The sequence below is a fragment of the Neodiprion virginianus genome, chromosome 3 (genome assembly GCF_021901495.1).
Source record: "Neodiprion virginianus isolate iyNeoVirg1 chromosome 3, iyNeoVirg1.1, whole genome shotgun sequence".
Classification (NCBI taxonomy): domain Eukaryota; kingdom Metazoa; phylum Arthropoda; class Insecta; order Hymenoptera; family Diprionidae; genus Neodiprion; species Neodiprion virginianus.
Window position 1 is genome coordinate 39915203 of NC_060879.1, and position 17673 is coordinate 39932875.

At 42.1% G+C, this 17673-nt stretch overlaps 1 protein-coding gene across 20 annotated transcripts in view; it reads left to right on the forward strand.

Annotated features, from left to right (window-relative positions):
- Positions 1-16479, forward strand: part of LOC124300182 (protein turtle-like) — a 165623-nt gene extending 149144 nt beyond the window's left edge. For 7 of the 20 annotated variants that reach the window (XM_046753934.1, XM_046753938.1, XM_046753942.1 and 4 more), the window contains 10 exons: positions 367-654; positions 736-1145; positions 1218-1489; positions 2059-2231; positions 2511-2582; positions 3024-3062; positions 3843-4031; positions 5150-5377; positions 6440-6533; positions 12498-16479. In XM_046753934.1, coding sequence (XP_046609890.1) covers positions 367-654; positions 736-1145; positions 1218-1489; positions 2059-2231; positions 2511-2582; positions 3024-3062; positions 3843-4031; positions 5150-5377; positions 6440-6533; positions 12498-13623 — 2891 coding nt within the window. In that variant the 3' untranslated portion in view covers positions 13624-16479. Of the gene's footprint in view, positions 1-366; positions 655-735; positions 1146-1217; positions 1490-2058; positions 2232-2510; positions 2583-2978; positions 3063-3842; positions 4032-5149; positions 5378-6439; positions 6534-10403; positions 10432-11603; positions 11729-12497 lie in introns of those variants that run through there. The other 13 variants (XM_046753948.1, XM_046753950.1, XM_046753939.1 and 10 more) reach the window with 13 other exon arrangements.
- The last annotated feature ends 1194 nt before the right edge of the window (positions 16480-17673 follow it).

The following is a 17673-nucleotide window of genomic DNA, read 5'->3' on the forward strand; positions in this document are numbered from 1 at the left end:
TTGCCAGTTTTCATCACCGAAGTGTCGCTTGCTGATTCGCAAAGTACCTCGTACCCGCCTCCGCGTCGTTCCAACGTCACGCCGGAAATCCAAGCGACTCGTTGCCTCTCCGTTTCCGCCTGAAGTTGGTCGCGGCCGTTCTCCAATACCATAATGTGTATCGTGCGCCGAAATGGGCATTGATCGAAACCCCGAGGAAGAAGCTTCGGGCGGAGTAGGTATAAAGTTTGCAAATATCCACCGAAATATTCACCCCATCTTAGGGTAGGTATAATAGGGGGAGGAGTTGGGACATCTGCAAATGGGAACACATCGGAAATGGCATGTTAAAATTCAAAGCGATCAGAAATCCGATTTGTGACGCAGGTGGAGCGGTGATCATGATACCCCCCACGAACCAGACGAAGCTCGAGGGTGAAAAGGTGGTGTTTTCCTGCGAGGCGAAAGCTCTTCCGGGCAACGTGACCGTCCGCTGGTTTCGCGAGGGGGCTCCGGTCAAGGAGGTCGCGGCCCTGGAGACACGGTTCACCATCAGGATGGATGGGGGCCTCGTCGTGAATCCGGTCAGCGCCGACGACTCCGGGCAGTATCTCTGCGAGGTGACGAACGGCATCGGGGAACCTCAGAGCGCCAGTGCTTACCTCAACGTCGAATGTGCGTACTCGCGGGCTCGCTGCTCGTCAGCCAGCATCGTGGTCTGGCCGAGCAGTTAACAGCCGATAACTCGACTTTCAGATCCGGCCAAGGTCACCTTCACCCCGACCATCCAGTACCTCCCTTTCCGGCTGGCCGGCGTCGTCCAGTGCTACATCAAGTCCAACCCGCCTCTGCAGTACGTCACATGGACGAAGGACAAACGGCTCCTCGAGCCCTACCAGACCAAGGACATAGTCATTATGAACAACGGCTCGTTGCTCTTCACGAGGGTCAGCGAGAACCACCAGGGCCGGTACACCTGCACCCCGTACAACGCCCAGGGCACGCAGGGCAGCTCGGGACCGATGGAGGTGCTGGTCAGGAAGCCCCCGGTCTTCACCGTCGAGCCGGAGCCCATCTATCAGCGGAAGGTCGGCGACACCGTCGAGATGCACTGCGACGCCCAGGAGGCCGAGGGCACGCAGAACCCGACGATCCAGTGGCAGCGAGTGAGCATTGCCCGGTTTTTTTTCACGCAACCACCTTCCGATCTCCGTTTTCGAGACTTTCCAATTTTCCAGAAGGACGGTGCACCTCTGCAGCGTAACCGCGTCAAGGTCGTCGGCGGCAACTTGACCATCGACAGTTTGAGACGGTCGGATTTTGGCTTTTACCAGTGCGTCGCCACCAACGAGGTCGCCACCATCGTCGTCGCCACCCAGCTCGTGATCGAGGGTAGCCAGCCTCACGCTCCCTACAACGTCACCGGGAAGGCTACCGAGTTCTCCGTCACACTCGAATGGCTGCCGGGAAACTCCGGTGGACCGGACTACAAGCAGGATTACACTATCTGGTCAGTTCGACCTTTCTACCATTTTTTTACTACCAACGCAAAAGGTTTCTCACCGATTTTCGCATCGGTAGTTGGTCGCGTTGGTACCCTACACCATGTTCCGGTAGCGAGGCTGGGTTAATCTGACGTCCTACTTCAGAGTACTTATCAAGTATACACAGTGCTCCACTTTTCCTCGATATAACTCTGATATCGCCCCACGCACAGTGGGCTCGACAAATTCCGGAAAACTTTGTTCACTACTGCCGCTTAGACTCGCAACTTCCTGCACAGGTTATCTTTCCGATACGGTTTCTCGGAGAAGCATTGATCGGGTATCTGTACGGTATTATTTGCTCCATTGCATTGGAAAACCAAATTCCTGCTACAAATTCAGAACCCACCGATCTTTCTAAGAAAGAGAAGCACGGTCACACTGCTTCCGTATTATATCGTCCTCCCACGAGTCGTGAGTTCAAATTCTGATCCAAAAAAAACCCTGTCTAGCAATTTTCCGGGACTCTGATGAGAATGCAAGCTGCTTACCGATCGATTAAACGGTCATATAGAGCTTTTATGATGATCCGTAGGTACCGTGAAGCTGGGACTTCGGAATGGGAGACGATACCGGTCACGCCATCAGGCAGCACGACGGTCACTATCAACAGGCTGGTTCCGGCAACAGTTTACGAGTTTCAAGTAGTAGGGAAAAACGCCCTCGGCGAAGGAATGCTCAGTAAAGTGATTACGATTCGAACACTGGGTGAGTTGGACGGATATTTGAACTTCGTTTCCGATAACGTAGATGTAATTAAAACGTGTCGATTATTTCCCAAGGGAAAAAAGTCTTTCTTTAATTTATTGGCAAACCAATACAGAAGTTCATTATTACATCGGACGGAATTCCGCCAACAGAATTTTATACACCAAAAATATCGCTATTCCTATAACGACGCTGAAAGGCTTGTTCACTTTGAAACTTTCAAACGCAACAAAACATCGCAAACTTGACCCTTTATTTCTCACAATGCCGGCTCCCTAGACGTCCGACTACAGTCTGGGGGAACGTCTTCGGCTGGTCAGGGTGGCTCTGCTGATACCCCCGATCAAACTGGTAAGGCATTTGAAAAACAAAAGTGAGAAGAAATGTTAAAAAAAAAAAAAAATCACCTCAGTTTTGGTTATTTCGCGAGGTTCAGCTGTTTTTCAGCCGCTGCTGCATATTAAATTGTTCAGTTCGGAGTAGCGATTGTGTTTGCGTCTTTTTTTACGTTTTGGATACGATGTTTTGTTATACTATTTTTCGTATCGTTGCCGAGTTTTTTTGTTTGTTCGTTTCATTCGACGCCGTTCATGCGCCCTACCTCGTCCTGACAAATATAAAAAAAACAGACAAAAAAAAAAAAGAAACTAAATGTTGACGCCACCGACGTGAAAGCTTGCAGACCGTTACATTTTTCACGTGCCCATTGACACCTTCATTTTCTTTTTGTCTTCTCTTTCATTTCAGACATTGTAGATAATAGTACTCAGATTTTACCAACTGATTCCACAGGAAATCCCCCCGTCCATCCATCAACCGCCCATCCGAAAGGTATTTTCATTATTTTATTCTTTCGTTTTTATGATACTCACACGTCACGTTACCAACTTTCCACATTCCAGTTTAAGCTTTCGTTATTACACGTGTCTCAAATTTCACACTAATTCATTATCAATCGTCGATTAATCCCGGTACAATAGTATGTCTACACACACCATGTCAGTGGCTCGAATGGACAACTTTATTTTATCGTAGAGGAAAAAATGTACAAAGAAAGTAAAAAGAGATACCGAATAACAATGCAAATCGAACGATTACGTGTAAACGCAATGAATGAGACGGGCAAGGGTTGGGGGGGGGGGGGGGGGGGGAGGGGGTGATTAAGTTTGATCGAGCAGATCTACAGCCGTGCGGGGGCCATTATTGATCGTAAAACCATTTTATGGTCGTACCCATAACATGACGATGGTGGTACATCGCTGTCAGAATGAGATGCAACGCGCTTAGAAATTACCGGTGTTATACGGGTGTGCGGACGATACATTACGCGGAATCACTTTTACGCGATTCGTATAGAAACCTCGTATATGTTTGGTATAACATACCCATTGTCAACGGGCTGTTTACGCTATTTGACTATCAGCTTGAAAGTGGCATCAAGTTTTTTTTTTCTATCTCGGGAATTCATGCAGCACATGTGCAGACGCGAATCTTTATCCGGATAATTAGCAAGCATTATTTGCAATTTCTCGCGCAATAACCACCCTTTAAACGTGGCTAAAACCCAGCAGAGATATTCCTCATCTACAACGTCTGTGTATATATGACCAGGACCTAAACCGGGTCCGCCAAGAAATTTGACGATAACCGAAATCAGCAACGGATTTCTCATCACATGGCAACAACCTCTGGAGAGGAGCCACCTGGTACAGTCCTACACCATAAAGTACAAAACTGACGCCCAGTGGAAAACGCTCAACAAAGGACGGCAAATTCGTCCCGAGGAAACCAGCTTCCTGGGTAAGACCAATTTCCAATAGTCAATGTCTCCTGACTCGTCAAGTCCTCTTATCGTTAGTCCCAATGTGCGTTCGTACAGACAATGACGAAGAGTTTTAAAAGCTTATCAAAGAAAGACAGACATACCCTGATGTTCTAATCAGGCATTTCCCATGACAGAATAATGCACGACTGTAGCAGGAATAGAGAACTCACCTCTCGCTTCCCATAATACTTGGGCAATGTATGATTCAGACGGCCGTGATGCTCGAGCTGTGAATCTCCGAGCAATTCTCACCCGAGACTTCCTCACGGTTGAAGGAGGATTTCTCTCCTCCGGATATTCAATTACATATTCCCTGTGTGGATGACTGACTGTAATATATATCCTTAGCCTTGGTTCCCGGAGTCTGTGCGGAGAAATTCTTGACGGGGCAATATCGCGGCCGGAGGTCTTCCGCTTCTGGGGCGCCATACGTTGCCCTTCTGTTTCCCGTGTATTAATTAAATTCACCTATACGTCTGTAGCGCGTATCCATACGCGCGGTTTATGCACGCGAATATACATCAAAGCCAATATCCACGAGCGCACCTTCAACCTCGTCTCACGCCACCTACGGCGATATTTGTTTCCACCGGTGGTGAATAATTTCATCAATTTTAGTGCCAAGCAGGGGAACGATAAACGAGGAAAATACTCCGCATGTGTGCTTACTTGCTTCCGAATAACTATACTCCCTGTTCTGTTTTCAGAGAAAGTAGAGAACAAGTCGTCATAATCACCCCAAAGATTCAATTTTTAGCTTTCACCAGTCTTCAGATCCCAAGAATCACCTTCGACCTTTTTCGAACAGCCCCAGCTGCGTGTGGTTGACGCGTGTTTGCGATCGATCTTGTATCCAACCGAATCTCGAGAATGAATGAACCTATTTTCACGATCTTGGTTTGAATCGACGTCGCTCTTTTTAACTTAAAACCGATGAGGTTTTGGATTCGATCGGTCCAGTAGTTTTCAAGTAACAAGATTAGAAAAAGTAACCGTTTCATTTAATAATTTTTTCTTCCGGCCCATCAAGTTCAGCCAGATTAACCACTACCACTTTTGTTCTTATAACGTAAATGAGGGTGTTTGTCAACAGTGAAAAGTCTGGTCGGAGGACGGACGTACCACTTCCAAGTCTTCGCGAATTCGGAAACGAACTACGGGGCCAGCGACCAAGTGAAGTTTCCGGTTCCAGCGAGGGTAAAGCACAAAGCGATAACCGCCGGGGTGGTTGGCGGCATCCTGTTCTTCATCGTGGCGATAATCCTGAGCATATGCGCGGTGAAAATATGCAACAAACGGAAACGACGAAAACAGGAGAAAGGTACGCCTCGTGGCGGTTCACGTTAAAATCACCTTATTACATTAGCCCGTATCTTCGCTCACGGTCATTCGCTCCCATCCCCATGAAAAACGAGAAAAAAAAAAAGAAAAAAAAAAACAACAAACCGTGAATCGAAACGCAGATTTGCCTTCGAAACTAATCATTTAACGAACATGGTTGTCCGTCCCGGGCCCGCTTTTACGTCTAACTTAAGTTCAAGCTAAATAGAAATTCAATCCGACTAGCCTGATGTTCCAGCAGACCCTGGTGCAGGTTTAAATCAGGCATGTCTGAGTAGAACGTAACTGATTTAACCTGACGCGTTGCAAGTACCGAGAGTAGCCGCCAGGCGTCGTGAAAGTTCTTGGCGTTCTCGGGATAAACTTATCAAGCCACTTGTAATAAAGTGTGGCCATCTACGTACCAGTTGGTACAAAATATCATCTCGCGGTTTATTATTTGTGTAGATATCTACCTCCCGTTATTAGCAGGTAACTTCTAGTAGACTTAACTGTGTGTCTGATATGAACCTGACATATTTCTTACGTATATTTCAATAATTAATATATCTGAACATTCGTTACTCGAGTCTAATCAGGTAGTTCCTCAAACCTGCCCTGTTGAGTGCCTGATGAGGCCCCTGATCCAGTTCTGATCAACGCCTAATCAGGGTCTGACCATCGTACCTGAACTCAGCCCGATCAGGGCATTTTAGAACGACGCGTTACATTTCTGGTCAGGCCCTGACCAGGCAGCCTGATGATGTGCGAACTTGATCATGCGGTAAAGCAAGCCTCCGATCAATGTCCTCGTCTGAGTCTGGTGAAACTTTTCAATCGGCAAGAGGAGCCACCGACGAAGACCGACGAACCGGAAACCATCGAGACGGCTGAATTTACTAATCCGAATGAATCTTAGAGCCCGGGACTGACTTTCTCTTTTATTACCGACAAGTTTAGGCGCGGTTTTAGCGGGGTTTTTGGCGTATGACGTTTGCGTCGAACAGGCAAGCACCAGACACCTGAACACTTGCGTGGTTAACATAATTTTGTAACATTGTAGAACTGCTTTCAGCGTATAACATGGTGGCCTGCCGAGTCACTGATTCAAGGAACGGCGCAGGGCAGGGCCCCCAGGGAACAGTGCCTTTGAAAAAGTGAGTCTTTCAGTGTTAACTCACCGGATGTTACTCCAGATGTAACCACCGTACATAGAATAATCCTCGACGATGTTGTACTTGCAAATACTTTTCATCGACCCTGTGTTCAGGGTCGCAAAAGTGTGCGCGAAAAATATTAGTGCCAACAGAAAGTTTTCGAAGCTCGTGCATACAAGTTTTCGCTTGATTTTCGCTATTTTCCATATTCAGAAATATCTTGTCGATCCTTTGCAAACTATTGCGAAATTTCCGAAAATTTTCAACTCAGCAGATTTTATCGATCTTTGAGTGGAAAGCATTTTTCATCTCTAAGAACATTATTTTTATTTACGAAATAATTCGTTTCCAAAAAGAAAGACGTAATTTTTTACGATGGAGTAGAAGAATATCACAACTTCAACAAATTTGATATTCAATGTTTATTTAATTTCAGCAACAAAATTTGATCAGAATTGTATTAATTGACCGTATGAACGTAGATCTAAATCACTGATTAACGTAACAAAACAATGATTACGATAATTACATACCGAGCTGCAGAGACTCGTGTGACAAATTTATTATCGCATACATATAATTGCAAGTACAATATTTCACAAGCATATATACACATGATTAGTAAGATAGAGTTTAAGTCCCTTATAATAGGTGACTACAATATAATGATTATAACCTTATACACAACGATAATAGTAAGAAAACCTTTAACCAATGATAGCAAGATGTGTATATACAAATATCATTGTTCACAGGTGATATGTATATATATATATAATACATATATATACATATTTATATGTAACGTATTCTATACATACCATACATGTAATATTCTCCAGTGTCTAACTGATGTGAATTCTCTTTCACTACCTTATATCAAAAAACCGTACGACTATAGCTTTTAGAATAATAGAAAGAAAAAAATAGTAAACAGACATTTATTTAAAAAATAAATAAAATGAATAACGAGCAGGCAGACTTAACCGCAGCAGAGGTATTTTGGACGAAGAGGAGTGGCTTTTTGCAACATGCTATTGAAAAAAAAAATTAAGAAGTATATATTTGAAGAAAAAAAAAAAAAAAAAACGATCCCTAGATTTTCATCTTCCAAGGAGAGAGCGGTATCTTCCGACGAACCGAATCGTACAAATAAAATTAATCACGCCAATGCATCAGTCGCCTTCAAAGCAGGACTGATTTCATTATGTGTACTTAAGAAGAGAAAAGAAAATAATTGACAATTATTATTTAAGGGCATCCAAAAGTCCACAATACGACTGCAGTGATGCCTATTCTGGATTATCTTTAGTTATTGCCATTTCTCCGTTTCTTTTTTTTTTTTTTCTTCTTCTTTCTTCGTCCCTCTCCTTGTTTCTTCTTTTTTTTCATCTTGAACGCCCTTATTTTATCCTTTTAACTTTTATTCGAAATCGTATCTGCCGAAGACTTTGTTCCTGGTGTAATTTCGTTTCCTGTCAGTTCAGTCAACTGTCTACAGCTACTTTATTTTCTCGTTTCGACGGGGTGCCCAGCAGATCGGATTTTATGGAACAGACGACGATTACGACTTCCTTCTCTTGGTTATAAAAAAATATACATATTTGTATATATATATATTCAAGAAAATTTGAAATCGTTTGAAAATGAGTCTATGTCTGCTTTGGAGATTTTTTATTTTAACAATATAGAACAGAGTTTGATAGTGATGAAAAATCTATGATTGACATGAACTTTGATTACACCTTTTTCCTGGACACCCTAGGTTATTAATTATTTGGAAATAATAGTCAGTGGTGATTGTTCCGAAACGATCGGGCCAATATCAGAGTTCGCAGAATAGAAACATTCATACTTGGCTGAAGGAAACCTTGAATTCGTTTAATTGATTCGATCAGACCGTTGAGAATTGGAAAAAAAAAAAATTTTTCGCAACAATCTTCCTCCACCGGCGATTAATGTTTTTCTTTTTTTTTTTTCTATCAACATTAAAATTATTTTCCTTAACAACGTTCTTTGAAAATTTACCGTATGATGTAGATTAAATCGGACAATCCCCACGGGAATGTATGAATCGCAGAATAAATAAAATATCCAGAACGGGTTCGACGGTTCAGCCGGTGCCAGCACTTGTGTAGATAAAAAAGAAAGAAAGGAAAATTGTAAAAGAAAGAAAGAAAGAAATGAGAGATACGTGTGTAACGATTACCTAGGCAGCAGCAGCAGCAGCATCACTAGCAGCAGCTGCTGGTTCATAGCTATCTGGAAATGACAAAAAAAAAAAAACATTTGGACACACGCAAAACTAGGTGTCCTATTGTCCTGTGTGTTCTGTAGGTCGACAAACTTAAACTCGTGCGGCGAGTCAGTATCGACGCTGACCCGTTGCAGCCCGTTGAACCCGCAACCGCAACAACTGCTTCAGAAACCACTTCAGCCACGTCCTCCGCAAGTAGCCCCGGTAACGGGGATCGCTAGTGCGGTAACCGGCCCAGCAAATGCCACGGGCACCGCGGCTACCCCGGAGCAGGTTTCCGAGGAGGCGTCCTCGAACCACGACCGCGACCATCTGGGCCATCACGCCCACCACGCCCTCCACCTCGATAACAGAGATTACGAGAGCGTGTTTATCATTGAGAGGCGGAACAGTAAGCCGAACCTGCGCTAGCCGAGACGAGCCGAAGGGCCGAGAGACGAGCTCTGCGTTTTACCCTCCAGGTCGTCGGCGATACCGTAGATGCGACGACGTCGCGACGCCTCGGCTCGGAGAGTTGGAATAGAGCGAGGAGGAGAGTCGGTCTTCGCCTAGACGCGACGCCTAGTGCCGAACTCGGGATTGTTGTATGCGGAATATGCGACGGACCAACGTGCGATGCGATGTCCGTCGACGACACCCTCGATATATAGGACCTTAGCCACGTCTTCGCCGATAAACCACCACTACCGCTACCGCTACCGCTACTGCTACTACCTACTACTACTACTACCACTACTACTACTACTACTACTACTACTACTGCCTACCTACTACCACTAATCTACTACCACTAATCTACTACCAATTAGGATGATTGTCTTGAACGTAGATGAAAACGATACAGGCAAACGGCTAGGATCACTAGTTCTTCCAGTCAGTACCCTACCTACCTGATTGGCGGATTAGGGAGTACATAGATAAGCAATAGAGATTATACCGTATTATAACACGTCTAGATACTGTGATAGATGATTTTTAACAACGTATTTTATCGAATAGTTGATTCTTATACATATCGTATTACGTATAATTTTTATTTTATTTTCTTTTATTCGCCTTGTTTCTTACACACACATATTATATATGTATATATATACATACCATAGACAGCATCCGTGCCTCTCGAATGAAGTTACTTAATAATAATTCGTATAGGATGATCGTTGTTCATTTATTACGTTATAAATTATTCGTTGAATCTCAGTTTTACATCACTTACTACGTCTCACTTTAGTCGTTTCTTATACTTTTTTGCCTGGCCAAGACATAGGGTCAAAGGGCGTCTAGCCCTGCCTCTTCGGCTGGAAGAAGACAGCCCTTTGACCACGAACAGTCCCGAACGCTTCGCTCTATATTTACTCGCTGAACTCACGGTCTCGACTAATTTGGTCTCTAGGTTCACGGTTTGTCGCCCCATCAACTGCCCTCCGCCCTTCTAGCTTCTAGCTAGGCAGAGTTGATTCGGACTTTTGCACGTTTCTCTTAACTTCTTCCCTTCCGTTGATTCGTTCTATCCGCACGATGATCGGACAGGAAAAGAGGCCCGGTTGGTGGGTCGTGAGCTTCAGCGACGATGTTTGACGATTCTAAATCATTTTTCTCCATCTTTTCAGTTTGTCGCTTCTAGACGCCCTATAAGAAGTAGGTACTCCCAAACGTTTCTCCACCTCCCCCCCACCCCCCACCCCCCTCTCTCTCTCTCTCTCTCTAGCCTGTATCCAGATAAAAAATCTTATTGCCCCCGTGTTATCCACGCCTCTTCTAGTTTCAATTTCACAACAAGTGCGCCGGGTTTCATATTCATCACAGCGTATAGGATTTCCAATAATCAATAGGCACTTCTATCTGGATACACGTACACTTTTTACGCCGCTCTTTAAGTGTTCCGATCCAATATTGTTTTTCTCTTCTCTATACCGTTTGTTCTATCTATTTTCATCTATCTTTACTTATTCTTTCGTGGTACAACCTTTATTGCAACCTTTGTGCTTGCGTTGATTGAACGAACCGAAGCTTCCCTGAATGACGCTGATGATAACACGTATATTACACAGCTGGTACGACTATCTGTTTTTATATAAATTTTTATATTTCTCTCTTTATCGGCTCCTTTGCGGAATGGCTACACCACAAGTGACCAAAGCTGTTTACAACTATACGCAAGTACGCCGGCTGCGAATGAAACGATGCGCTTAAAGTATATCACTTTATTTGATGTATCACTGAGGTCCTTACAGTCATTATACGTACGCACGTGACGTTCACGGAGTTGAAAATTTCAAATTTCCGTCGGGCTCGAATCGGGCAAAAATTATTCTTTGGATTCTTTTTCATTTTTTTCTTTTCACACCTCCTTGCTACTCGGCATTATTTTTACCTCAACTACCGTCACGAACTCCGATGATGATAGAAGCGGAAAAAAATGCTCCCAAGTGTGCCAATTTTCGTGCGTAGTTTGTCAATTTCACTGGTAACACAGAAGTCTCACGTTTATGTTAGAATCGTCTCCAACCGCCTTCGAATCATTTCGATTCAAGTATGCAGCGCCCCGTAATTGTATATCTATATGCTCCCTACCACCGCCTAGAAAAGTAAAGAGTTCGATTATTTAGCATTTTATATATGATTATTGTTATTATTACCATTATATAGTCATCGTCATCATATTATTATCATCATCATTATATTATCGTTAAATCATCGTTATTGTTACTATCATTCCTTCTCATTATCAGCATATTGGTTTTTGTGAATGTAATCGTTGTGTTACAACATTCTCTCTCCCCGATCTTTCCTTGCTGCTGGACCCGAAGGAGGAAAAAAGGTGACGAGTTTCGGAGCACCTAAACCACAATTATCACCACATGAAAGAAAAAAACAAATATTGAACGTTGAAAGTTGCAAAAAAAAAAAAAAACAGAAAAAAAGAATACACGATCCGAAAAAAAGAATAAAAAACAAAAGAAATAACTTGACTAAAAAAAAAAAAAGAAAAAAAGAGATCAAATCCAGTCACGCCTTAACCACTTTGCACCGGAACGCGCATGAGCATGTGACTACTTCCTTTCTGCCTGTAATTATTATTATTATTCTGTTATTTCTTGTTCACCTTATGATTTACTTTTAATTTTTAGTTATGCTCGTTACTGTTATTGTTATTGTTGTCGTTCTTGTTCTTGTTGTCGTTGTGTTGTTTACGCTGTTGTTATTTTTTTGTTGCATGTTTTTGTCCAGTATCAGAGATGCGAGGGAACCAAGTTCGATCGCTTTTACCAACAAAGCGTTCAACCGAATCAATATTATCCGTTTCTTACCTTTAGAGTGAAAAAATTTATTCTTCAATCCGAACCGACATTGGATCTATATTGTATATGCACTTTTCAATAAATTTCTCAATATAATTGTCATCCCAGAGGCCAGATTTTGTTTCGGATTATTCGTACCATAAAGTGCGGGGAAAACCTTTTCGTGTGTAATTCAAGTACGAGGGTAAAAATCGAAGTGCGAACCACCGACAATTGTTAATAGCAGCCGTAAAAAAATGTTTAAATTCATTCCCATGAGGATAACGTTCGCGTTTGATTTGTAAAACAGTAACGATCGAAACGGAAGTCTCACGACTCGAACTTTCCCCCGCATCTCTGCGCGCCCTCGTAACTAATGTCTAAAGCGTGGTGTCTAACAAGAAAAAAACCTGTCTACCGCAGACCTGGAAAAGGCCGAGTACCAGGTCTAAATCTGCTGCGAGAGAACCTGACGCCGAGGACGCCGGACTCGTTGCGGGGCCGTCCGCTTGGTAAGATATCTCGAGCAGCCGACGGGCGTTTCGTCATCGCAGACTCGGTGGGCGGAAGTTCGGGCAACAACAGCGTCCTGGACACATCGAGCAGCGACGACGGAGGATTCCTGCCGAAGACGAGCCGCCTCAACGCCTGCTGGCGGCGCCCTCTGGTGGGAACGAGTCAGCTGAGCTTGCGCTCGGACGGCAGCGCCCTCTCGCTGGCTCCGGGACACCCGACGGTCCCAATATCGGCGGGCCCGCGGGCCCCGGCCGTCCACGCGATCGCCTCGCCGCGATTCCTCGCGAGCTCGCCTACCGGACCGCACGTCCCTTGGTCCCCGATGTACTTCAGCGATCTGAGCTCGGTGCGGCAGCCATCCTCGGGCGAGCGATCCTTCCCGACGCCCCCCGGATACCTGCAGCTCCGTTCGATGCACCAGCGGTACAGTCAGGAGCTTCCCTCGCTGAGGGCGATCCACGCCGAATCCCGCCGCTTCATCCCCGTCCAGCCACTGGCGACCTCGTCTCCCCCCCAGACCGCCGGGAGGCCTAAGGCCCGGCTGCCGCCGCGACACGCGCGCCACGCGCGGAGCGCCCCCGAACTCGCGGCCTCGCCGGACCTCGAGACCTCGCCGGAGAGCCGCAGCAGCAGCAGCGGATTCGGCAGCAAGAACACCTCGCAGCAGAACCAGAGCTCGCGCTCGGGCAGCACCGTCGCCGAGTGGCGGCCGCCCCCCTATCGGCCCCCGCCGCCGCCCCTCATAGGCCGATGGCTCGAGCTCCAGGAGGGCGGCAAGCCGCCCCCTCACAAATCCCTCGACGCCGGCAGCGTCGACGGACACTACGAGTTCGACCCCGTCTCCTGCACACCCACGCCCACCTCCGCCTCCACCCCCACCAGGGAAGAACGCGTACCTGTTCATCACCCGCCGCCCAGATACACCCGGGACAACATCGAGGCCAGGGTCCAGGCCATGAAGGCTGAATTTCATCAGTTCAGACAGCGGCAGGCTCGCAGAAGACAGAGTGCACATCTTGAGAGCGCGTGCTAGTGCAATCGCGGTTTTTTTTTTTTTTCACGGGTTTTGTTTTTTACTGTAATCGATCTCCCCCTCTCTCTCTCTCTCACTAGCTCTCTCTATCTCTCTCTCGCGTCTCTCACTCGCTATTATTGTTCTGAATATAAATTTCGCGCTGCAAGGACTGATCGCCGCATGATGTTGTCATATACGACATAAAGAGAATTCTTTTCTATTCATTTTTATCTTTCTTCATTTTTCTCTCATTTCAAATGTACCTTATTATCGTTATACCTACCTTCAAACACGAGGGACTCCGCCTGCGTCTGCGTTACGTACATACCTACGTACATAACATAATATATATATATATATATGTAAATACATACATACATGTATATATATATATATAATATACGAAACAAAAAACGAACAAAACTGTAAACCGCGTGAAAAAAGTCTACATGAGTAACAATTACGACACAAAGGTTATTTCCGAGTGAATATAACACTCGTGCAGCAGTGGAGTAATTTCGTTCGTACGGATACTTTCATAGGCTCAATGAAAGTATTGACGTAACGATCGTCCCTCGGAGAGGACGAGGTGCGACCCGATCAGTTGCAAGAATCGTGGTAAAGAAGTAAGAACTAAAGCGGAAGTTGAAAATTTATTGCGATAAATATGACGAATGAATGAAATATGCATTAACATAAATGAATGACTAATATACTCCAAAGAAATTGTACCACGTGCTTGATATATCTTAAAACAAAAGTATGAATAATAGATAAGGGAAGAAAACGAAAGGTAGCTGAACAAAGATGAGAAAGGAAAAACACAAACATGCGTAATAAGAACGACGAGAAAAACCAATTAAATAATAATTTAATCGTAAATTAATAAATTAGTAATAAATAAGTGAATAAATAAATATTATTATTTAAATTTAAGAGCAATGGACTCAAGTTGATGACGAGAAAAAAAAAGTGATATTAGGCCGGAGCTTGCCTCTCGAGATCGCTTAAGGACACAATACACACACATTCGTACTGCACTGCCTGTTTAGGGTTTCGCTAGCGACCCAACGTATTATCGGCACAATAATTTTTCCTAAGCATCGTATAACATGAGGATAAATAAATTTGAAACAAAAAATATACATACATATATATAAAGATATATATATATATATATAATATTAATTTGCAAGGAAAGAAAGAAGGATAAAAACAAGAAAGGACGAACGGACACGAGAAAAGGACAAGGGATGAAAGGAAACTCTCGCGATTGAGTTTCGTTTCAATGTTGGTGAAGTTTTAGGAATTTACGATATGTAAAAAAAAAAAAAAAAAAAAAAAAAACAAAAAAGTAAGAGAAAATCAAAAACAGAAAGAAAATGCATTTTTTTTTTCCATTTCCCTTGCGACACCGACAGGGGAACCAGTATTCTCAAATTCATACTGCGATACAATGAGAAAATAGAATCAGTCACGGTGCAGTGATTTCGTGAAGAGCTCAATTTTTTAGGCCAACGAAAAAAACGTGGATCAGTTAGTGACGTCAGTTAACTACTGGTTTCAGAAAAACAAATATATGAACAACAACAATTTTTTTCAAAAATGTTATTCGAACGTATGTTAATTTCAGTCAAAGAATTGCAGAGAATACTTTTTGTTCAAGCAAATTACCGTACAATGAAAACAAAATCTTGAAAAATTTACCAGATTCGGTTGATTCTCTTTTCATCGATCCAGAAGCTAAACTTTTCTGTTGAAATATCTCGAAGTTATGGAATCGAAACTTTCCCCGTTTGTCAAAATATCCACACTCTGGTTCCCTTGATCGTAAAGAAACGATCATTCGGAGATCAGAGCCGACAGTCGGTGTATAAACGAAGTGGAAATTCGGAATGAGGAGTAGACGAGATATGTATAGGCAGAGTAGAATCCAGCGCATGTACATGAATGTTAAAACGAAGCGAAACGAAATGAAATGTAACGAAATGAATCCCACCCAGTTGTCACCAAACGCATTGTATCAAATCACGTACATCGGCTCCGACTGATGGGGGAGGAAAGGATCGAATCGGGGAAAGCCAGTGTACCTGTAGCCGCCACCATGTTATAACCTCATCCGGAAGCACGCGTCGCTTGAATAAAACGGGCTCGATTTTTCCGCATAGTTTATTCATATAATATACATTATACATATATACATATATACAATACACGCATATATACGTAAGTTATTTATTTATTTTAATTATACGTTATGTACTTAAGAAGCTGCAGTATTCGTTTGATGGCGGTACGTTTCACCGTAAAAGATACACGTATACTTACAGATTATAATAATACACCTTAATTATATCGTAACGAAAATCTGATCTCGGTGTCTCAAATAATCTCGTGATCGCGGCATTTTTTTTTTTTCTGTTTTTTTTTTATGTTAAATTTATACGCATTTTATTATCACCAATGTAATAATATGGATAGTTATTATTCTCAAGGCGACGATGATATTGAAAAAAGAAGCAAAATTGTTGAACGTAGAAGAAAAAAAAAAAAATAAAAAAACGAAACGGAAACGGATAAAGTTTCTGGATAGAGGGAATAGATCCGCGGCCCTTTGGTATCCCAGATTGCCTTCGTTCCCCACCAGCCAAGCAAACGGTATACATATTTATACGTATACGGTACATACAAATATGTATACATTTACATACATTATACATTTTAATTTTTTTATAGTACAAAAAAGGAGGATAAAAAATAAATGGAAAAAAAAGAAAGAGCAAACATTTTTTCATATATTATATGTACGCATACAGATTTGCGCATTTGCATCGTATTATGTGTATGCGAGTACATTATACATATACATATACGTATGCATATACATATATATATATATATATATATATATATATATATATATATATATATATATATATATATATATATATGTATATATAATATACCTATACGTATATACATATATTACATACTAGGCGCAAACAGATCGATAATCTGTACAATTATATTATATGTATATACACATTGTGAATGATGATGATGTATTATTATTATTAATATTATTACTACTTTCATTATTATTACTATTATTATTATTATTATTATTATTAATATTATTATTATTATTATTGTTGTTGGTGTTGTAACGATAGCGAGGGCTCTGCACTCACGATTCAACTATACTTTGACCTACGCAATGCATATAATGATATGACTAGGTATATTATAACAAAAGTGAAACAACAAAGAGAAAAAGAAAAAGAAGAAGAAGAAGAAGAAGAAGAAAGAACGAATGAGAAACGGTGTTGACAAATTGTGTAGTGGAAATTTGAAATAAAAAAAAAAAGAAAAAAAAACGAACTCAAAGAGGTGAGACAGAGAGTACCAATATTCTAAAGTAATTCTAATAATTGAATTAATAATTTGATATATAAATTGTAATTGATATTGTAAATCGTAACGATATACGTAGCGTGTAGTGTATAATCAACGAGACGACGAAGATATTAATTATTATTATACATTATATAGGCATAATACACGGTCACAAACATACATACATACATATATATATAAATATATATGTATGTATACACATATATACATATATTGAAAAATTGAAGAAATGTTTTTAATATTAGGACTCGACGGTCCTGTTGCTGTTGTATCATATTAGATATTGAAACATAGTTCGTAATAATGAATAATAATGAATAATAATAATAATAATGAGAATAATAATAATATTACTAATATTAAAAAGAAATAACAATAGCAATTAATAATTTGATTGATAATAGTAATGATAATTATAATGATGATATATTGGATGTATGTGATGTATAATCCAATGGCTTCGACACATCGAGATTAAGGATCGTTTCACTATTGCTACGTAACGTGAACGACCAATATCAGGTATCTATTCTTCAATTATTATCAAACGTTGAATAAATTTGATCTGTCTCATTGATTATATTGATCAAAATTTAAACGTCATTATTGATGATAATTCGAAGAATTTCATCTATTATCTATACCCAGGTA